The following is a 24,212-nucleotide window of genomic DNA, read 5'->3' as shown; positions in this document are numbered from 1 at the left end:
TTACAGTAACATTAATTTGACCAGTTAAATCTCTTTTTGGTGATTTACAAAATATATAATGCTATTTTGTAATCATTCATACTTAATATATACAATGTTATGATGTGTGCAGACTGTTAAAAGATAATTACAACATTGCTAATAATTAGTAAACATTATGAATTATCATTTCATTGTAAAATAACTATTAACCAAAGTTTAATTAACTATCAATGTACCATTTATTAGTGATGGTTATTATAAAGTGTTACGCCCACAACTATTTGGTCCAAAAAACTTTACAAATAACAATTCCGCCTATGACTGGATTTGGCAAATTCTTTTTGGCATTTATGGGCTTAAGAGCTTAGTGGACCAGGGTTTTTAAGAAAAACACCATTCACATCAGAGTTGGGGCGTTATCACACCTACAGTTTGTTTGCTTTGGTCCGAATCAGTTGAGGAGTTTGTAAACTTGGAGCGATTTCCCCTTGGTTTCGGTTTTGTTTCACACCTGGAAAAATTCAAGCGAACCAAAATGCGTCACTACAAACCACGCAACACGTTTCACTCCTCTTATTGGGTCAGATGTGTCTGAGAGAGAAAACACTACAAGCAGCTACAGTTTGCTGCACAGCAGTTTCACACTTCGGGGAGGCGTAGGGCTTGTGCACCGGACACGAACATCCACACAAACCTACTTAACCGGGGCGCGCGGGACGTGAACCCCAGTCTCCTGGGTGAAGGGCTGATCTGAACGGAGCTGTGGATTTTTGAAAATCGCACTACAGGTTGTAGGTGGTGCCAGAAGAGCCAGATTTATTTTTCATGACCTGCATGTAGTTCTACTAGAACATAGGGTCAGTTTCAGCAAACATGACTTACAAGTCTTACCTACTGCACCTTTAAGACGAACGGGACTGTTGGGTTTGGGAAAGAAAGACATTTCTGTGAAATGCGGGACCCAAACCACGGTCGGTCAGATGATTGAACCCATGACCTGTGTGTCCTCTAATCAGCGTTTTATCACACTGAGCTACCTCATCTGATACCAATAACTGGTTTAGTGGAGTATTTTATTTCTGCATTTTGGGTATTAGACCTTGAAATGTAGTGCATCCGCCAGTATTGAACCCACAACCTTCAGAACAGGTCATGGTTATCTGTGAAGTTGGAAATGTTTGGGTTGGAGGTTGTATTTATCATTCAATTAGATACGAGAGCTAGGGTAGATGCTTGATGCTAAACACGCCGCCACTTCTCTCTCTGTTTGTGGAGTATATAGTTGGTGCTGTTCGAGGTCGGATCACGTTCTCACCCCTAACAAACGCTCCAGATTTGGACTGAAAGCGTACCGAGATCACCTCGTCGAGCAGGTCTCGGTATCGTGTTCGGTTCGCTTTTGGTGGGCTTGCAGCGTTCTCACCTGCATATATGAACCGCACCAGCGAGGCAAACAAACTCCAGTGCGATTCAACCGAACTAAACAGGGAAGGTGTGAACCCCCCCCCCGCCCAAAATGCAACATCTGAACAATAGTACGTCTTGTATAGTAGCTTCTGTTGTCACTCACCTTGAGTTTCCTTCTAGCGTTGAATTTCTTCAGGCACTCCACAGTCTCCTGTCTGTGCATCATGGACGCCACAGTGGAGCGTTGCTGTGGACACATAGAGACAGTGTGTGCAGTTGGAAGGTGTGTTTCACAGCCACAAGCAATGTTTTGCTAGAAGAAGACTTGGTTATATTTAGTGATGATTTTAGCGGATTTGTAAGTGTGTGTGGGACACCTACGCAGATCCAGGGGTGTTTGAGTGCATCTGTGGCAGTCACTCTCTTGGCTGGATTGATGGTCAGCATCTTGTTGATCAGGTCTTTGGCCTCTGGAGTCACTGTGTCCCACTCAGGAGAAGGGAACTGTTCCACAAATGACATCACAGAAACCAATTAGAATGTCCCAACTACCTCTGGCATTTTCATCATTGCTAGCAAGCCGCCTCATTCTGTGTAACTGGAAGTCTCACTTACACCCCCCCGTACCGTTTATATATTATATTAAAGCAACACTAGAGAACTTTTCCCGCTTCGGTCCCCCTACAGGTTGGAAGCAGAATTGTCCATTACATTATGCATGGATTTGGAGAAGGCGTATGACCGGGTCCCCCGGGAGATACTGTGAGAGGTGCTGCGGGAGTATGGGGTGAGGGGGTCTCTACTCAGGGCCATCCAATCTCTGTATGACCAAAGTGAGAGCTGTGTCCGGGTTCTCGGTAGTAAGTCGGACTCGTTTCAGGTGAGGGTTGGCCTCCGCCAGGGCTGCGCTTTGTCACCAATCCTGTTTGTAATATTTATGGACAGGATATCGAGGCGTAGTCGGGTGGGGAGGGGTTGCAGTTTGGTGGGCTGGGGATCTCATCGCTGCTCTTTGCAGATGATGTGGTCCTGATGGCATCATCGGCCTCGACCTTCAGCACTCACTGGATCGGTTCGCAGCCGAGTGTGAAGCGGTTGGGATGAGGATCAGCACCTCTAAATCTGAGGCCATGGTTCTCAGCAGGAAACCCGATGGAATGCCTTCTCCAGGTAGGGAATGAGTCCTTACCCCAAGTGAAGGAGTTCAAGTACCTTGGGGTTTTGTTCGCGAGTGAGGGACAATGGAGCGAGATTGGTCGGAGAATCGGCGCAGCGGGTGCGGTATTGCATTCAATCTATCGCACCGCTGTAGACGAAAACAGAGCTGAGCCAGAAGGCAAAGCTCTCGATCTACCGGTCAGTTTTCGCCCTACCCTCAACTATGGTCATGAAGGCTGGGTCATGACCGAAAGAACCAGATCCAGGGTACAAGCGGCTGAAATGGGTTTCCTCAGGAGGGTGGCTGGCGTCTCCCTTAGAGATAGGGTGAGAAGCTCAGTCATCCGTGAGGAGCTCAGAGTAGAGCCGCTGCTCCTTTGCGTCGAAAGGAGCCAGTTGAGGTGGTTCGGGCATCTGGTAAGGATGCCCCCCTGGGCGCCTCCCTAGGGAGGTGTTCCAGGCACGTCCAGCTGGGAGGAGGCCTCGGGGAAGACCCAGGACTAGGTGGAGGGATTATATCTCCAACCTGGCCTGGGAACGCCTCGGGATCCTCCAGTCGGAGCTGGTTAATGTTGCTCGGGAAAGGGAAGTTTGGGGTCCCCTGCTGGAGCTGCTCCCCCCGCGACCCGACACCGGATAAGCGGACGAAGATGGATGGATGGATGGATGGATTATGCAAGTTTGCCAGATCGGGTAGCGGATCTGTAGTTTGAATGAGATATGAGACTTTAAGCCTTTAACTTATTGGGAGAAAACAGGTAGATATGTCAAATCTGACATTAAGCACGAAATGGCCTGTACTGTACCTCGATTCACAAAGCCCAGTTCAGAGTCAGACCAAAGATTTGCGTCTAGAGATGCACAGATTACAACTTTCTAGGCCGATTCCGATTTTCTTTGAGTTAGGCCAGCCGATTTTAGCAGATTCCAATTTCATTTTTTCTAACCACTTTACAGCACACACAAATATTTAATTTTTTTCTATCTTTTCTTTAATAGAACATTTTGCACAGAACATAGAACATGTTTTGAACAGATAATGGATCACTATAAAATAGAACTATATAAATTACTCCTGGTGTGGGAAATTCACACACATCTAAAGAGCAATGTTAGAACCATTTCCTTCTTTTCACATCCAATATCCAACAAAATTTTTTTTTTTCTGGTTTTTGGTGTCGTCCCTCCACGCCCTACTTTTTCTTTGCAGGTGTTGCATATTGCAAACTTGTTATCTTCTGCACACACGCTGAAGAATGTCCAAACAGCTGACATGTTGCAGGTTAACTCACGAGGTTCCCTACATTCTCCCTACACGAGAATAGCGCGGACACGTGCTTCACACCGCGAGCGTGTAGGTGCCACACACGGCGGAGAAGTTGAGAGAAAAGAAAAAGAGACTGTGTGCTGTCGCGTCTGTGTGTGCATGAGTCCTTGAGAACTGTAACTCTATAACTTCTGTTGTCAGTTAACTGTAGCATTGACCGGCATACGTTAGACTGACCTGCCTGTCGCTGGTCATGGCCGAGCACGTGAAAACCGGCCAATTCCGGTCACCGGCCGGTCTATCGGTGCATCTCTATTTGCGATGGGACAAAACCGATTTAGAACGTGGTGGGGGAAAGTTGCAGCGGTCTGAACCGGCCCGGAGGCTCAGCGAGCGCCCGCCATCACGGTAATATGGTGGAGCAACCTAGAGAGTGACTGAAGAGAGCGAGCATCGGTAGAGCAAAGCAGTGAATCAGAGAGGAAAGCACCTGTAGCAAGTATCTCACTATCACTAACGTTATCCACATTCATATGCAATACGCAATGGATGATATTCGTCTACAAAAAAAAAAAGCCTAGGAAGGAAGTAGGAAGTTAAGACGGAAGAACAAAGTCGGTGCTATGGAGAAGTCACGCCGTCTCGTCGTATCGGTGTGAACTGGCATGTTTCAGAACGTTGCAGAATGTTGCAGAACGTTGCAGAACGGCGCGTTGCAAGTTGCTGCAAGTTTCAAGTCATCTCACCGCAAATCTTTGGTCTGGACTTTACACCTCTGCCAAGATTCGACTGTGAGACTGGCAGTCGAATCAGGCTCCTTCAATCGAGGCTTAGAAAAACTTGACTACTCTGGGTCAACCCCTAGTCCCAACATTCACTCAACCCTTGTGTTGGCCTCGGGTCAAATTTGACCCGTTTTCAAAGTTTTTTTTATATCTGAACCAAATTGCCTCAAAACATGGATGTACGTTATACGGCGATCTTCGCAGGTAAAATCAATGATTAATTTCACTGAATTTAGAATTTGGGGTGTTTTATTCCATTTTATAGCATTTTAACAAAAAGTTTAAATGGTTTCAAAACATCCTGACTATACTTTGACATAAACCAGTCCGTGATTCACTCGACAGCCTCTGATCTTAACTATTAGTCAAAATAGTTCATAGATTCTGCAAAAGAATTAGGTGTATTGTCACATACATTAGGTTTATTGGCCATGAATTAAATTTAAAGATTTAATAAGTCTACATATGATTCAGCAAGATTAGTGTACACAGTGGCAGACCACCTCACTACAGTCACTGACAGGAACCTGAGAAAGACAAACTGAGGGAGACAATAGAGAAGGGCAGACAGAAAGGACAGGCTGGGACTGAATTACACTTTCTAACACAATGTCAAAACTACAGATAATTCAGAAGTCTGCAGTGTGTGTGAGAGAGAGTATAAAACTCACATCATAAGCCCCAGCTTTAATCTGCTGGTAGAGTCTGTGCTGGTCCTCATCCCAGAACGGAGGATATCCCACCAGGAGGATGTAGAGGATCACACCTACGCACACACACACCCACACACACCCACACTTTGGTTTTCTGTATTCTGTGTGAGAATTAAAAGTACACATGTACATACAGTATACATGATGTCTAAATAAAGAAGGGTGTGGTAAGAGTGCTTGTGTTTGCTGGCGTTACAAGAGAAGGTGGTTTTTGATTGGCTAGCCGGTTGCCAGGAAAAGATGAAAGGGACTATCTGATGACAACACAGGCAGACCACAAACACAACACACGCTATTGTTTCTGTGAGTCAGCACAGGGGAGTTAAAAGGAGGGAGTGTGTGTGTGCGTGCGTGTGTGTGTGTGTGTGTGTCAGTCAGTCAGTCATCTCAGTTCCAGGTGGCCTGGCCCATCAGAAGTGTGTGTGATGAGCATCTGCAATGATTAATGCAAGAGGTTGGAGCCCTCTGTACTTCTCTGTGGTACAAAGCTAGAGCTAGTAGCCTACAACGCACGCACGCAACAGCGTTATTTTTGGCATTGGCTGGGCGGGGGTTCCCACTATACAATTATAAGGGAAACACTGTAACTACAAATGTTCAGGGGCAGATCAGGAACAGGGGCGTTTAATCTCTCTGGAATTACTGTGTTTCTGTGGATTACAATCATTACAACTGTAGTTTATGGAACAATATGACAACTAATGAGCAATAAAGAGACACAAAGGAAAGACCGATTTCTCTAATTTTAGTTAGATATTTGCACTCTTCTTACTTACTTTGCATGGCAACTGCTGCACAATAATTTAGAATAAATAAAGTTCTACCTTATCGCACCTTAAAAAAAGAAAACTGATTACACCAGTAACAGTGTTAGTAGTGGTAGTAGTGTGTGTTTTTGACGTGGTGGCAGTCCCTTTGATAACCCTGAGGGAAGGCCTCTGAATGGTGGTTTCAAGCCATGCTGTTTGTGTGCAACACACATCAACAGTTAGGAGGAGTCTTACCACAGGCCCACATGTCCACTGGCTTGCCATATGGATCTTTCCTCAGCACCTCTGGAGACAGGTACCCTGGTGTACCGGCAAAACCTACACACACACACACACACACACACACACACACACACACACACACACACACACACACACACACACACACACACACACACACACACACACACACACACACACACACACACACACACACACACACACACACACACACACACACACACACACACACACACACACACACACACACACACACACACACACACACACACACACACACACACACACACACACACACACACACACTTTTGTTGCCGTCTCTTATTTCTGTGTTCCTTTAATAGTAATGTGCACTGAGACCATGTCTAATGGTGATTTTACAATTTAAATCAATTTACATGATTGATTGAATATGTTAAGTCTGACACGGAATTCAGCGCCGGCTGTGTGTCGAAGTCTATCCAAAGCTTGTTAGGACCCTGTCCTGAAAACACATTTCACAGTACAGTAGCTAAGGATCAGTGGGCCCATAAAATTAAGTTTATGAGCAGAGTTTAACAAGCTCCGAGGAAAAAACATCCCTCGGTGGGTATGTAGTTTGGCTTGTGACCAGCAACATACAGCCTACTTTTTTTTTTTCTTCATTTGTACAGCTGAAGACTTTGACAGGAAATAGGGTAGAGAGAGGGGGCGACATGCAGCAAAGGGCTACCAACTTAAAAAAAAAAAAAATCCTGGAAGTCGCAGCCCACCCTTTCAGACGTTGTACGACTACTACTAAAGTCAGAAACCAAAGTGAACTGGTTCCAGATGGAAGCTTGAGCCAGGGGAATAGACCAATTATTTCTGTGCTCTACAGGGATTAGGGAGAAGAGAAGGCCTGACATATATCCAATCCAAAGCTGATATAAGAGCCCAGAGCGGTGGCACACCTAGTCCCTTTAGATAGGTAGGTAGATAGGTCTCTGATGGTGAAATGGCTTAGTAGAAGATCGGATTTTGCAGTTTAAGAAAATACAAAATTGGGACAACAGTGTCTACTGTTCCATTTACTTCAATTCAAAAAAGAGAATTATTTATTCTTAAAGGGGCTTGGATATCGGAAGTCAATTTTATGCACAATCATTTGTTGCGACTACTGTATGAATATAAAGCACACTGATGACAGTCTCTACCAACAGTTAGGCTGTTTTGTTAGTCCCACCAACAAAACAGCCTGTGTAGAGTTTATTAACCCCTTTAAGCCCATCTAAAGTATGATGGTAAAGTAGTTAAAATAAGCATGCCTGAAGAAAAGGAAACTCAAAACAATCCATAAAAAAATAAGCTTCCTGATTTTACATTATCAATACATTTGACAGACAGAACTAACGCTCAGAATGTACCATTAACACTGACACTTTATTTTCATAAAAACTGTCCTACAGCTATTTATATTACTGCAAACATGCCCAAGGACAGCATTTCTGAGTAGCCCAGCTAAGACATTTTATTATGCCATAAGCATATAGAAAGGTACAATGGACGTAAAGCCAAGGGTTCAATAACATTCATGTAAAAGTCATTTAGAAAGTGGTGTATACTCACCAAACCATGCCTGCTGCTCTCCCTGCACTTCAATAGCCAGGCCAAAATCTGCCAGTTTAACCGCTGCCCCCTTCAACTTGCTGGCCAAGAGTAAATTCTCTGGCTAGAAGTGAAGAGACAGAGAAAGAAACTGTCAGTACCTTGCACACATGCAGTGATATCGTTGTAAACTGAAAATTAACACAACTGAGGTAAAGCCTTCATTATTTTCTTGTGTTTTTCTTGCGGGCTTTTAAGCAGCGGGAAAGGCAGTTAAAGTTCAGAGAGTGAGAACATTAAGGACTGATGTTATACTGTGAGTTTGAGCGTTTAGCAGTCAGGACTAATAGCTGGCTCCGGCCATCACCGTCTTGGCAGCGGCTGGTGTTGCCTAATGCAAAAATGGGCAAAGAGGTGGAGCGTGGATGGAGCCTACATATAATGCTCGCCTCCTGTGACGGGAGCCACCTGCAACTTAAAGCGGAACGCTTTTAATTATGCAAAACTTTAAGCCCCAATATTATTTAAACGTTTGAGTTTAAAAAGAGTTGTAGCAGGCTGTAATCTTTGATTCTGCTGTAACGTTAGCCATTTTAACATGGGGGTCTATGGGTATCGGCTTCCTTTTGGAGCTAGTCTCAAGTGGCCACTCAAACTTTATTTATCAGTACCAGAGGCTGCTGCTTGGGCTCAACACGAGTCGGCCCAGCAGCATGGGTGATGTCATACAACACGATCAGGTTTGGCAGTTACGCGGGAATTGGGCTACTTTTACAGTGTTGCCGCTGGATGAATTATTTTGTCTGCTGGTTGGGTAGCACAGACCCACACGACGTGCTCCGCAGCAAACTGCCTAGTACACCGTTTAAACATGTTAGATGGTTAGATGGTGCATCAGTGAATTGGTGATACATTTACAGAGAGATTTATTTCTTTATGATTATATACTGTATCTAATTACACAAAGCAAACTTAGGACATAGGTGAAAAAACTGCTTTTAATGCTGGTGCACTACACATTTAAGTTGTTACTTTGTAGGTATTACAATACATTTGGCTAACAGTGATGTTTAAAAGCAGTGTAAGGGTTAGTGCAACGTTTTTGCAGGGGAATATTTTGAGTTCTGGTCTGGCCGTTGTGCTAGATTTGATTGGCAATTGGGCTGGTTTTGTCATACAGACCTGGCAACCCTGAACAAGACGGTGGTGGGCTGCATTCAAATTGGGCGTGCGAGTCCAGTTGGTGGAGACGGAGCAAGTGAAAAGAGGCGGGCAGTGACTCATGCCAAACCCCAGCAAGAAGAAGCTTTCCTGAAGCTCCTAAGTGGTAAATAATGCATTTGCTGACATTTTAAAAGCCTATTTTTATGAAGCCAAATGGGAAATTATTCAAAATGACCGAGCTGTAATGTAATAACAACAAAAGGGGAGGATGCTGCTGATCAAACAGGAAGCTGCTTTTATCAATTTATATTAGATTATTTATTAACAATGGACACCCTGGCTATGTATTATCAGTATTATCAAGCTGTAAATTATTCTGAGCCTTTCACAAATATGCATTCCACTGTTAATTCACTTTCAGTTTAAACTTTGTTCAACCAATGTGTTAAAGCCTATTGTCCTCATCCAGGCATTTTACACAATAGGTAAAACCTACTCTACTGTATATACTACAAGATGGCTGGATGATCAATGGGAATTAGACACCAAGATGGGCAGCCTCTTAATGCATTCGGAAAAGGTAAACGGGTTGCTTTTAGACGTGGTTGGACGACATTTAAGATAAACTAGGAAGTGTACGACAAATTAAGCAGTGGACGTCAATGTTTGACCTCATCAACACCAATAAAAGCAAAAACCATCACTGATGGGACGGTTCAAAGGGTCTGCTGCTACTTGGAGGCCTTTTATTAGATTGTCTTTGTTATGCAGATGATTGGGCTATTCATAATATTAACAATGCTTTTCGTGTTGCTTGTGAATTTGCAATTGACACAATTTCTACACTTCCATTATTCCATTATGAGGTGTTTGCACTATTGAAGGCTGCAAATTGATCAGTGTGCTCCAGTCCAGAGGCAGCTGATTCAGATGCAAATTGCTGGGAGATGCACAGAGAAGCCCTTTTATTAGATAAAACTGTCATCCATGAGATTACACAAGGCCAACAAAAATTACACTTGCATGCTAATAATGTGCAACAGCCAATTCATTTTGAGAGAAATTTATATCTGAATTTTTGTGTTTTATCAACATGACGCTAATGCTCTAGTGAGGCAGTGGCTGGCTGAGCATTCATTAACACACACTGCATCTGTGTCACTCGTCAGACAGTCGTACAAAAACGCAGGTCTTTCCATTTACTTTGAATGGCTGCAGTAAAAAGTTAAGACAGATTCAGATTTTGGAGAAAAGCAACCCGACGTCAACCTGCAGTGGCCAAACACGTAACCAGCTATCAGACTCGTCAGTCTAGGTATCATGGCGTGCGAGCCCCATAACGTTACAATAAACGGGAAACATTACTTGTTACTGCTGTCACAAGTTTCAAACACTATGACCCGCCCAGGATTGTGTTGTGTAACAGGTGAATGTGTCCAGCAACAAAGCAGTCCCTTCATCTCTAGCTACATCTCTTTTCTCTCTCTCTTTCCATAAATTAAGGTGCCTTCAAGTGCGGTCCGAAATGTCGGTTTCCCCCGCCGCTGCTGCCGCCAACGAAGCTTCGAATATTCACCGTTTAATAGCACCAAAGCTTTGAAGCTCAAAAAAAGGCATTCGGTACTTTCAAAACAACATTTCATAAGTTGCTGCAACAGTTTTTGGGCTGATGCCATTTGTTACATAGATTTGGTGCTAAATTTAACTATTAACTATGTCATTTCATGCAGTGAGTTTATCTCCGTTGCCGAAGGAAATTCCACGGGATTTCAGTCATTTAGGCCGGAGACCCGTCCCCTTCCTCTTCCTTTGTGTTGGCGTTCTAACCTCCGGTGGATTTGTGAGGACTATGGTTAACTGCTCCTCAGATCTCTGCAGGGTAAATCTAGACAGCTACCTAGACTCTGTCCAAACAGTTTTCTCTCGCACGTCTAAAACTACTTTAGAACGTACATGTTCCTTCCCGAGGCTATTTAGTAGAGGCACAGTGGCTCCATACGGCACTTTGCACCGCCCAAGAGGATTGTGATTGGTTTAAAGAAATGCCAATAAACCAGAAAAGGACATGCCATGTTCGAGAAAAAAAAAAAAGACTGAATGAATGAATGAGGAAATGAAAGAGCCCTGTGTCAGAGGGAGGAGACTTAGAGAAACTTGAGGTTTATTGAAGAACACCAGAGGCCTGTACTACGAATCAAGATCAACATGCCCTGGATTTCTTTCAGTTACCCGGCTTCTCCTAACCCAACAACCGCAGTCCCGCCTAAGCTGTGTCACGACGGTGGTTAACAACTAGTTCAATCAGCCCAGGGTCAATCCAGCGCGTTCACATAAAAGAGGCGGGGTGTGCACAGCATGGCCAATCACAAACATCTACCAGAGCGGCATATTTTACATAAGAGCAAACTATAATTCTACATAAATATGAAGAACACAGACACTGTTTTACAGGCAAAACGCAATACAGTCGCTGCTTCCTAAAACAGGAAGGAAAGCTGGCAAAAAAAAAAAAAAAAAAGCCGATGCCGTTATGCATAAATCACAACGCAATATCAATATCACTTCCATCAGTCAGGCACAAGATCTTACCATAATTACCCTTGTGCTTTCCAGAAACTTTTCGTAGCCTGAAATGTTGCTACCCTGGTAGTGGGAAGCGATCGTGAGAGCAAATAAAAAAATATAAAAACATAATTCAAACCGATGTGCACATTGGCAACGCACGGCTCAAGAAGCCGACAAAGATACGCAATTCCCTCCGCTGAAAATCTATATCTTTCATAAAAATACCCATCAGGGAATGTTAACGGGGTTGTCGGTCTCTAAATGTTTTAACTTTTATGAGTGCACCTCTCTCTCCGAGCTCTGCCTGATCTTCTAAGAATGGTGACAGTTATCAATCGAGTATTGATCGATTGGTAGGCGGTGCTTTAACACCGGTTGATCTTCAACTTAACCTGCTCCCGACCAGGTTAGGTGTTCAGCATGAGTTACCATGGCGATTTAACCCGGTAACAAGTGATCCACCGTTGTGATACACAAAACCCTGGTTTGAACCTGAAGTTACATCGGTAATCCCAAATCTTGCTTCGTAGTACAGGCCTCTGCTCCCGACCAGGTTAGGTTCACAGACTCAGTTAACTGAGTCTGAGGTTAAGTTACCTCTCTTTCTGAAACGGGCTGGAATCTATTTCCAAAACTGAAAACCCAGAGTATCCCACATCTCAGGGTTAAGAAACTCAGAGTTTTCAATAAAACGGACCTCAGACCTGGGGCCTGTTGCACAAAAGTAAAATAAAGAAATCCAGGATAACTGAAAAGGCGCAGCTTGACTTGTGTGTGATCCACTCATCGCGGCTTAATCGGTTGCACGTTTGCCGAGCCAGGATAAGTAGGCCTAGCCTAGGTGAAGCTATGTCAAGCCAGGTGTAGATAGCTGGGATAAGTGCATGTTCACGGCTTTCTTAAATAGACCACAGTATCGATCACAGATTTACTGATGCAGAAATGGAAAAGACGTGTGCAGCATATGTTTCACCCGCTGAGCAGCAGCTTCTAATGGAAATTTACAAGGAGGTGAAACATAATATGCAAAAAGGGAAATATGGCTGTTATCAAACAGAAAAAAAGGCCGACAGACAATAGCGGACTGACTGAATACGTAGGGATTTAAAAAAAAGAATCTACTCAGTCACTCCACGTTTTAATTGCTTTAATATGCTTGTTTTATGTGTTGGTTTTTTGTTGGTTGCTTTAACACTTGCTGAGGTGTCATTGCTTTTTTTTTTTACGAATGACTAAACCTAAAAAAAGCCTTCCCACCACCTTTAATTGCTACCTAGTGTGGCTCTTTGGACTGCAGATAAGGTAACCACAGCCCCACGCATGTAAACACAGTCAAACTTACAGCATATTGAATGCAAATTTTACCCAAAAAGCATTTCACTAATGGCAATGTGCAGGATCTGGCCAAGATCACAGACAAGCCACGTTACTGAGGCTGTCATTAGAGTTGGCTACCGAAACCCGGTGCCGTACAACCAGGCCGAATGAATTAAATAACTGCGCTGCCTTCTGGTGATCCAAAAAGGACATTAGAGGCAACCGAAGCATCACTGCATGTGAGGCTAGTTAATCACTTTCCACTTGGCAGCAATTCCAATAGCGGGATGTCAGCAACAGTCTGCAGCTAAAGACACAGAGGAGACTAGCTGCACTTTGAGACACTATGGACACTGCCGAAGAAAGAACACTTACTTAATGGTGCATTCAACTGCAACTCGTAAGCTCATGGTGCATTCAAAGTAATTGTTAAACAGCAGTTGACTGGTAGACTACGTTATGGTTATACGTTATTACATTTTAAATAAATCATTTTGATTCGACCATATGGCAATAAACAAGTTGTTCTTTTATGTCACCACCTTCTTTTTGTTTTTATTATGTTTTATTTAAGTATTGGCTCAGGCACTGGCACCGTTTTGGAAGTGTTGTTTTAGCACCGGTATTAGGCAAAACACAAACGATACCCAACGCTAGCTGTCAAATCAGCATATTACACTGTAATGTATATTCACTTCGAAAATGTTTGCTGAGTATAGACTGGGTGTCCACATGAATTTAAAATTAAAAGTCAATTTTACTTAAACAGACCACTGTTGTTCTGTTGTATGTTCTGAAAGTCCAAGGTGATGTCTTTAAATGTCTCATGTCAGTCCAAAACACGATGATATTCAGTTTAATGTGATATAAAACAGAAACGAGCAGGATATCACCATATTTCAGAGACTAAAAAAACATTACAAAAAAATACTTTACCGAATATTAAAATAGTTGGCAATTATTTTATTGATGGACTAATTGATTAGTCGACTTGTCTTTGCAGCTCTAACTGAAATGCTACATCAGTAAAATACTCTAATACTATTAAATTGAGACTAGTATGACACCCCAAGATCAAAAACTAAGTGCCATGCTAAAGAAAGAGAGCTAACAGGTGTAGCCTGCCTTGGTGGTGTTATAAGAGAAACTGAAACTAGCAGTTTTAAAGTAGAACTGAATTTGCCATCACTGCTCCACAAAAAGAGACCGCATGCAATAAATCCATGCATCTAGTCTCTTCACATAAACCATAAAGCTTTAAAAGAACTTTACAAGACAGCTATGTTATGCTTTCCTGGGCAGATGTTTGTGTGTGTGTTTTAGAAACCATAAAAATCAGTATCTTGAAATGAAATCACTTGAATACACACACACAATGTGGCAAACAGTGTTCTCCATAGTGCCTCTGCTCTGCAGCTTGCCAATTTGTTTTAGTTGTATTCGTTTTGCCTTTGTTGCTTCAGTGAGCCGTTGCAGCTGCCTGGCAACAGCCAATCAGAGCGCGCAGAAAGAGCTGTCGGCGAATGCAAACTCTGAGCTCATTATTGTTACGTATAAACCAACCTCAAACACACTGCTCATTTGATTAGCAAATCAGAGCTCTGGGAGCCAGCCCCAGGGAGAAAAACCAGCATGAGAGACAGAACACTGGACGTAATGTTTGCAAATGTCAAAATTACATTTCAGCATGATGAGACATTTGACCTCACTCAAATGTATTCAAATTATCTTTTTCATCAAGTGACCACGACCCTATATTACATCTGTATCCTTAAACCATTGCACCAAATACTTGCTCTTTGGGGGCACTGTTTTTGTAAATTATAGAGTGTGGTCTAGACCTACTCTGTCAAGTGTCCCGAGATAACTTCTGGTATAATTTGACACTACAAATAAAATTACAGTTTAATGACCCACTTACAAGATGGTGTTTCAGTACATTTTCCCACTCACAAGTTCCACTCCAGACACATTTTAAAGTATGTAAAGCTACTCTGTTATGATCAATATTTTGTTTAACAGGGGCTGGAAGCACATCTACTCCTTCTCCCTCAGAGAAATTCTGGATCTGGCCTGGTGCTTGTGGTAGCGCTTGATTGAGACTTGTTCGGTGACTACATTCTAGCATCTACCATAGGTTGACGTCTGGATCTGTGGTTCCCAACCTTTTTGTTCCGAGGTAACCCCCACAACCCTGTTAGATGAACTCATGTACCCCTTCATCAATTCATAATGTGTTCCAAATGTATAACACTATTAAAAAAATTATATATATATCCACTTTTTTCCATTACTTTTATCTATTTAAACCGTTTAGTCAGTAGTTTTGGCCAACTATTTTAGCCGCTTATATCTAATTATTTCTACGTTTATCCATTACTTCTAGCTAACTATTTGGACCACACACGTACCCCTGGTTGGGAATCACTGGTCTAGATCAGTGTTCAGCAAACACCGGTCCGCGGACGTCTCTCGTGTCTCTTCCTCTTGACACGTCACGTGATATTTACCGCTCAATGAAGCCCACAAACTCGCTAAAAAAATTTGTTAACAAACGTCTTTTCTAGAGCTTTTTATCTCAGGGGAAAAGGCCCGAGCTTGACAGTGCGTTTCATGTTTCATGCTGGTCGTGTCATTTTATTATGAATAAGTACACTGTAGATTCAGCCATGGCGAGGACAGGAGGCGGCGGGATGGCCGTGTCGCGGTGCCCCGCCTCTCTAGTGACAAACCTCGCACACAAGTCAGTATAGTCAAGGTCAGACATCTTAGGGGAAAAACATAAGAAAAACACATTTTTGAGTGGAGGGGGACTTTAACTGTCCCAAAACCAGACTATTTTATAGATAGGTGGGCATCCTTCATGGAAATAAATAATTCTCTAAATACAGCACAAACCGCTATAGGAAACAGGAGAAGCTGTATTTAAAGAGAAAATCAGATTGTATGCAGAGAAAAAGAAATCCAGCAAGATAACTGTAATAAAACATGCAATACCTTGGTAAAACCTCTAATCCAGCAATCCCGCAATGAAAAGAAATTATAATTTATATTTTTAGACTTTTTTTTTATAATTTATGTATTTTTACAGCATTTCCTCTCTAACTGGGACATTCAATTCAATTTTATTTGTAGTATCAAATCATAACAAGAGTTATCTCGAGACAGGTACAAATAGAGTAGGTCTAGACCACACTATAATTTACAAAGCCCCAACAATTCCAGTAATTCCCCCAAGAACAAGCATTAGCAGTGGCTATTGAGACAGTGGTGAGGAGAAACTCCCTTTTAGGAAGAAACCTGGGACAGACCCAGACTCTTGGTAGGCGGTGTCTGACGGGGCCGGTTGGGGGTGTGATTAACAGGCGTAATAGTCACTATAGAGATAAAGGAACAGTGACTACAATGGTAGTCGTAGTAGTTCATGTCATAGCCTGGCACAGCAGATTTTTGGACTGATTCCACCAATCAGATTTTGGGACTGATTGGTGGGATTGCTGTGGATGAGGTACACAGAGATAAACTGGTAAGAGCCAATGAGGTTTAACCATGTATCCAGACAATTTAAATAGCTCACGTTACTGTATTGTGTCAACAGTTAATATTGTATGAGGAATTTTCTCGTACGGGGTGCAAATGTTCCACCAAAACAAGCCGTTTCTTGGTAGTTTGCAGATTATCTGTATCAGTGTTTTATTTGCCTAATAAAGTTAATGAATTAAAAAGTGGTCTACTTTGGCTCGGCTACAGCTCTGTGTCTGTCCCTCTGCTTCGGTTTCACTCACCACTGAGTCGGACTTCATGTCCCGCCCACAACTATCTGACCATCACTGGGTATTATGTTGAAAGTTTCTCATTTATTAAATAATTGCTTAAAGCATTTAAACAAAGTTTTTAGTTTGTAACAATCCAAAATCTAGATTTTAATTTTCACTGTATGTATGTATGTATGTATGTATGTATGTATGTATGTATGTATGTATATATATATATATATATATATATATATATTCCAAATATCGGTTATCAGCTTCATTAACTACTAATAATCGGTATTGGACTTCAAAAAACAGTGATCGCTACCTTACACCACTCGTTACGGTGGAAACCAATAATATATTACAGTATATATACACACTTAGTAATGCACTACTGCTCAACACTGCAGCTTTTTAACAAGGCCCATATAGAGACAGCACTGCTGTATTAAACTGTAGAGTAACTTGAGGACTGCCTCATTATTCAGGCTCATTAACACTCTTTAAGCAATCGTCGGGGCAGGTGGACTGGCTGCTCAGTGTGACGTTGATACAGTATTTTATCCAGACATGACCCAACACCTCCAAGTGAAGTGGCAAAGTAATGGTGTAATATGACAGAGTGGAGTTAGAGATACATCACCGTAGATGTGAAGAAAGAAGAATCAAACAGAAAATAATTATTGGAGAGACCTATCAAAGGACAGGACAGCAGTGTAGGGAGTGTGAGGCCACGGGACAAAAAGGAAGTGTAGAACATGGATGCGTTTGGTCTCCGTGGCAGAGTGTACTCACCTTGAGGTCGCGGTGGACCACGCCCATCTGGTGGCAGTGCAGTACAGCCTCTAGGATCTGCTGAATGCAATGACTGCATGCAAACACCAGGGGGCCATGGGTTAGTGACAAGCTCCCACCCACGGTCTGTGAGCTGTCTGGGACACTCGGGGAGCGGCCGGCCATGTTAGCAGAGAGACGGTGCAGCACTGTGGGACTGAGCCACCCAGCAGCCACGAACTCAATGTTCAAAATGGGTTTTTTTTGTTACCACATTCACCAATTGATGTTTGTCGTGATGGGCTGTATTGCTGTAATTTTGTTGCCGTCTACTGCTGTAAAAACACGGGGGACTCTCTCCCCGAGTCTCTGAGCAGAAGGTGTGTTAGCCCCGGCCGACTGGAGGCTGAGCCCTGGGAGACAGGGAGACGGAGGAAGGTGTGCTGTGACTCACTTACTGCTTCTCCATAAGAAGCCAACAGTGTTGAAGGGTTTGCAGGTTCTGTTCCTCTTTTCATTCTGTCAAAACTAACTTTCAGTTTGATTTTGGATTCACAATTTTTTAAATGGTTCTGTTTTGGATTCTGATCGTCAAACAGTGCTGGGTTATGTTTGAGATGTTAAATGTTTGAGAGATGTTAAATAAAATATCAACTATTCCACTTGACCCTAAGGTGATTTTTGCTGCACCTGTATCCAACAAATGTGATCTGGTGTAAAAATAAATTGTATCTGTTATGAAAATTTAATAAAAAACAATGTTTAACATTCTCCATACTCCATTTATCACTGACTCAGCGCTGTGGAGATCAGCGCTCTGACCATACGAGACTACACTCAACAGGAAATCAATTCTTCTTCCCCACTCTAAAAACAGTAGCTGCCAGCGCAACTTTCCGTGTGGGCTACAGTTACTAAAGCGGCAAAGAAAAATTCCAGTTTGGTCCGCTAATGAGCTAGCGGAAGGCTAAACCTTAGCAAACAGCTTTTTTTTATGAAGAGTGAGATGAGAGGATGTTAATGTCTGTGTGTTAAGTCCAGAGCTGAGTCAGAGTGTGGTTAGCCTAGCTTAGCATAGATGTAGAGCTGTAACGCTTCCACATTTTGCTGTACATTTAATTGTCTCAGAAATAATTGCAATTAACAATATATTTTTAAAGCGGCAAAGAAAATAAATTCCAGTTTGGTCTACTAGTGAGCTAGCGGAAGGCTAAACCTTAGCAAACAGCCGTTTTATCTAGGTAAAACTACTTTAAAGTTGTTGTTTTCGGGGCTAAATTATGTGGTATCAGATCAGTGCGTAGACTCACATACTGGCCGATACGATAACAGGATTTTAGGCACTATCTGAGGTTTTTCCAGTACAGATATCGGTACAAAATAGTCATTTGTGCACAATTGCAAAGATCAAGTTATGAAATTCGTTTTTATCTCCATGAGACCTGCTGGGGTCTGTAGGTTTGTGACTCTGCTTGATATAAACATCTTGTTTCAAAGTAGTTCTATGTAGAGTAGACCACCAACACTATCAATACAGCAACAGAGCCCGATTTAAATCACAATTGCAGCACTGGTTAAAGATGTGGATAGGAAATATTTCCCCTCAAATTGCCCCAGGGTAGACAGAGCCACATCCTTGTTTAAGTATCGGATTTATTTTTAACAATTGATGTACATTACGCTGACTTAACGGTGCTACCGACAGTGGAGGGGCTTTAGGTTCAAACACAGTACAGATCAGTGTTTTGATGATAAAATCCATAACTGTGGTACTAGGACAAATTTAGAGTCATACATTTTTACATCAGAGTCCTAAATCTATACAGGAAGCCACACATCATTCCTCCTCCTCCTCCCCCAGGTGACAGCCTCTCAGTGGCTGTGTCAGAGCATGGTTCTGGACGGATGCTACATGCACTTTGTGCCCTGGCAGACAGGATAGTACCCGACCTACCGCCTCCTCTCCAGCCAACCAGCCCACAAGGCCCTGCAGCAGGTGGCTGTTGAACCCTCCTGTCAGCTGGCGCTGTGTGAGGCTGACTGGTGGAGGAGGGGGTGTGGTTTTGAGTGAAAGGTTAATTGGTCAGTGGATCAGGCAGCGGAGGAGAGAGGCAAAGGTTCCGCAGGTGGGCGGGTCTTTTTAGCAGTTACTGTGGCACTTACTAACCTTAAGGTCCCTGTGCACTATGCCATTTACATGGCATTGATTTACACTTTCTAGAATCTGCTGTATGCAGTGACTGTGGAGGAGAGAGAGATACCGGGCCAGAAGCAAAAAGAGGAGAGGGAGAACAGGTAAATGTCAGGAAACACAGGAACAACAACAGGCTGACAGAACACGGCAAACACATGGAATAACACCTGGTTGACAAGGGACAAGATGTGAAGGAATGGTTCAACACTGGGAAACCCAATCATTTGCTTTCTTTTCAAGAGTGAGATGAGAAGATGTTAATGAATGTGTGTTAAGTCCAGAGCCGGAGTCGGGGTGTGGTTAGCCTAGCTTAGCATAAATGTAGAGCTGTAATGGTTCCACATTTTGCTGTACATTTAACTGTCTCAGAAATAATTACAATTAACAATATAATTCTCTTTTTTAGTCTAATCTTATTTATTTATATATATATATATATATATATATATATATATATATATATATATATATATATATATATATATATATATATATATATATATATATATATATATATATCTCTTTTAAACAAATTTTGAATGAAATCCAGGAGACATCTTTTGGTTATATCACAGTTATGTGACCCAGGTAAAGGAATAACACAGATACACAGGCTATGAAGTAAACCACGCCTCTTTATTATCATAAAACAAATTTTTCTAACTGTACCCTCCCCCCCTTGTCATTTTTGTTGTGTGTAGGGTCAAGTGCCAACAACTAGCCTAGCATTAGCTCCACAGTCTGACCACTAATCACTTATATAATTCAAATTCGGCATATGTAAACAAAATCAACAATTACCATCAACAGTCATTAAGACCTTAGCTAGTGTTAGCAATAAAGTGTGGTTAAACAAAGAAACTGCGCTTATGTAAGAACAAATTGATAATCAAACAATTATGTAATAATTGTTACAGGCCTACATAGATGGAGCTAGATGTAAACAGGAGAAACAGCTGGCCTAGCGATTTAGGTGCTGAAACTCTCTCTCAAAAGAGTTGAAGTTCCTCAAATACAGAAAGCTACCAACAGCTCCAAAGCTCACTAAATAACATGCATGGTGTCTGTTAAACTCACAATAAAAGAGAAATGTAAAAGTGATTTTAGGGGAGTTGCACAGAGGAACTGCTGAGCAACGTCTCTGGCTGAATACCATGATGTTGATCACTCTTGGAAAGAAACAGATGGCAGTTTCTTAATGCAAGTGGAAAGGGAAAGAAAAAAATACAAAGGACACAAGACTGTCATCTTTAAAATCGTTTTGAAAAATCAATAACATCCACTACAAAACAGAAGCCAGATCCTTTACATCTAAAGCTGTCTATGTTTGTTGAGTGGATTTTTAATAACTGGTCAGAAAGTGAAATCAGGAGAAGTAGATCCATAGTCAAAGGACAGAGGTTTTGGCTATAAAAGGCATATCAAAGGTAGCACAACAGGAAACACTTATGTAGGGCTGGACAATATATCAATATTATCTCGACATCGATATATGAGGCCAGATATCTTAGATTTTGGATATCATAATATTGGGATATGATGTTTTCATGGTTTTAAAGGCTGCGTTACAGTAAAGTGATGTCATTTTCTGACCTTACCAGACTTACTAGTTGTTTTATTGTTTGCCTTTACCCACTCAGTCATTGTATCCACATTATTGGCGATTATCCAAAATCTCATTGTGTTAATATTTTGTGAAAGCGGCAATAATCAACCCTACAATATCACCACAATATCGACATGGATGTATTTGCTCAAAAATATCTTGACATTTGATTTCCTCCATATCACCCAGCTCTACACTTATGCACTGCATAATGAGGAAGGGTTGTATTTTTCTGTGTGCATGATAAATTCACATACACGTTGACCGGTATTAAAATGCAATTTCATGTTTTGTATGAATTTCATTTTGTTACCTGTTCTATAGTGCGTATCTGCTTGAATATGCCTTTGGTGCCACAGTAGATTCAAATGGTTTCACCTCACATGTATACAGCAAACTCAGAAATATCCATACAATAATACAACTACAGAGCATTACACTGACCTGGCATCAGCTTCGCTGTAGTACTCCCTGGCAACAATGTCCTCAAACAACTCCCCACCGGTAACTCTGCACGAGAGAGACACACATTTAAAAAAAAACAGAAAGACAAAGTTGGAAGGAAAATACATGCATGTCTAGAAAAGAAGTGAACTGTCAAATCACAGATGTTCATTTCTGCATCTGGAGAGGGGAAAAAGGCTTGATTATGTTGTTGGGTTGTTGGGAATCTCATCCAGAAGGGGGTTTTTTTTGTTCAGAACAACTGGGTCAAAAGAAAGATATCATGCTTGCTTTTATGCCTAATGTTGAGATCATTAAAACAACATATTTCAGCAGATATGGTCATACGGTATGTGGACATTGTTTGTTCAGCTGGAGGAAGTTTCCATGTCTTTCCATGAGGGTACGGCTAAAAGCCAGAGAGTTTTTCCTATTGAGCAATGGCAACTCGAATATCTGTAATAGGATGGAGGTGCAGTAATAATCAGTGGTGGAATAAGTATTCAGATCCTTTACTTCAGTAAAAGTACAAATACCACACTGTAAAAATACTCCGTTACAAGTAAAAGTCCTGCATTGAAAATGTTACTTCAGTAAAAGTGCATATCATCAGGAAAATGTAGTTAAAGTATTAAAACATTTTAGAAAGTGTAAAGGATCCAAACAGCTGTGCGTTTAATGGTCTAATCATCTCAGCTGGACTTGTAGGCTGGTATATTGTTGGTAGAGGTGCACCATTCAGTATATATATATATATATATATATATATATATATATATATATATATATATATATATATATATATATATATATATATATATATATATATATAAAAAAATATATATATATAAAAAATATATATATATATAAAAAAATCGATTTTTGGAATTCTATGTGTAAGTGTAAGAGATGAAAAAATAAAATCGAAAATAGTTTGTATCGTGATTTTTTGTGACTATTTATAGAACAGATTCTTTTCCCTAGAATCCATATTTTTTTATTTTTACCAATGATTGACATACATATTTTCTGTTTATACGGTACCGCTGACGGCGACTAAAGCCAGGATATCTCTTAATATTTCACTGCTGTTAGTTAAGTTCCCTAGCCCTACTAACTATGTCAAGCAAACTGATCTTCATGTTAAACATCAATGGAGTTGTGTTTTAAACATTTAAAAACACTTTAAAGTGGGCCAGCGGGTCAATTTGCTCAAAACATGGAGAATGACTTGAAGGCTAGTTGAAGGCAAAACTTTTTCCATTACCACTCGGAGTCTTCGGGGGTTTCCACATTAACGTTCCATGCAACTTTTAATCACTTTGGTGTTGTGACAGATCCAGCTGTAAGGTCTGCAGAGTCTCGGTGGCCTTCAATCAGCAGCTACGCGATTCAAACACGGAGTTGATTAGGATTTTCTCTGATCCAGCATGTTCTCGCCGTTACAATCATTGCGTCAACATGCACAGCAGCAACCGGGGTAAGTGAATAACCGGGTTATGCCAGTTCTCCCCGTATACATGGGCAGGGAAGAATGGGAAGAGTGATGGCGTAAACTCTACCTCCTGCACAGTGGGTAAGCTGCTGAACTCTAATAGTAAATCTTAGCGCAGCAGACAGGGGTGCAATAAATACACCAGCACTTTTTGCACTTTAATTATTAAAGTTAATTCTTAGGATGTTGTGTTGTCTGTGCTGTCATGTGTGTCCTTCTTTTGTGTTCTAGGACGTTTTGTTGATCTCATGTTTATGTTGATTTTACTTCATGTAGATTTATGTTTTCCTTGTGAAGAAACAGATTGTAGCACTATGTCCAAGACAAATTTCCCATCAGGGACAATAAAGTGTATTCTATTCTATACCTCCGGTACAGCGGGTCGCGCTCTGCCAACGCAAAACTGATCAGAATAAACTGAACGAGCCAATGAGATTAAAGCAGATGGGCCGTAGGCTGCCGCTGATCAAAGAAATGCTGTTTTGTTGTTATTGCAAGGGTACCAGCGCCGACAAATTGTTTCCGGGGTAGGTGGGGGCAGTTATAACCCACGACCACGCTCAGACGCTTAACATGACCATATTCTGGTTAAGGTGTATCGAAACAGTGTTATTGCAAAGACTGAGGAATGCTTTCTATCCGGTTTTTGACTTTTAGCCATGAAAAGAACACCCTGTGTTCTGTTCACACCTTTTTATACACATTTGTAGCCATTTCCTTTCTGACTGCCAGGCTAAATGGCAAACAACAGCTGACAATACACAGGAGAGAGAAGGAATGAAGGAGAGTGACAAGGACGGAGAGATTTGAAGGAAGAAGGCAAGCGACAGAGAAAGCCCAGGATATTAGGGTTACAATGAGGACATTTTTAGGGATTGCTTCAACAACAAATTTAGAAAATGTGGCTGTACCGTAATAGAGAAAGACTACAGAAAAACCGGTTGATTATTTAAATACAAAGCACATATACAGCTGCATTTTGGGACTCACTGTAGGCATACATAAAA

General features: G+C 41.7%; 1 protein-coding gene across 2 annotated transcripts in view; it reads right to left on the bottom strand.

Moving 5' to 3' along the window:
• Positions 1–24,212, bottom strand: part of camk2d1 (calcium/calmodulin-dependent protein kinase (CaM kinase) II delta 1) — a 104,486-nt gene that overhangs the window by 17,332 nt on the left and 62,942 nt on the right. The window contains exons 5-11 of one of the 2 annotated variants that reach the window (XM_028564038.1): positions 21,711–21,776; positions 19,634–19,706; positions 7,910–8,012; positions 6,317–6,400; positions 5,271–5,365; positions 1,771–1,893; positions 1,553–1,636 (exon numbers count right to left, since the gene is read on the bottom strand). In XM_028564038.1, the coding sequence (XP_028419839.1) occupies positions 1,553–1,636; positions 1,771–1,893; positions 5,271–5,365; positions 6,317–6,400; positions 7,910–8,012; positions 19,634–19,706; positions 21,711–21,776 (628 nt within the window). Of the gene's footprint in view, positions 1–1,552; positions 1,637–1,770; positions 1,894–5,270; positions 5,366–6,316; positions 6,401–7,909; positions 8,013–17,487; positions 17,561–19,633; positions 19,707–21,710; positions 21,777–24,212 lie in introns of both variants that reach the window. The other variant, XM_028564039.1, reaches the window with a different exon arrangement.

Source organism: Perca flavescens, chromosome 19 (assembly GCF_004354835.1).
Source record: "Perca flavescens isolate YP-PL-M2 chromosome 19, PFLA_1.0, whole genome shotgun sequence".
NCBI lineage: Eukaryota > Metazoa > Chordata > Actinopteri > Perciformes > Percidae > Perca > Perca flavescens.
This window is presented reverse-complemented; position numbering and strand designations above follow the sequence as displayed.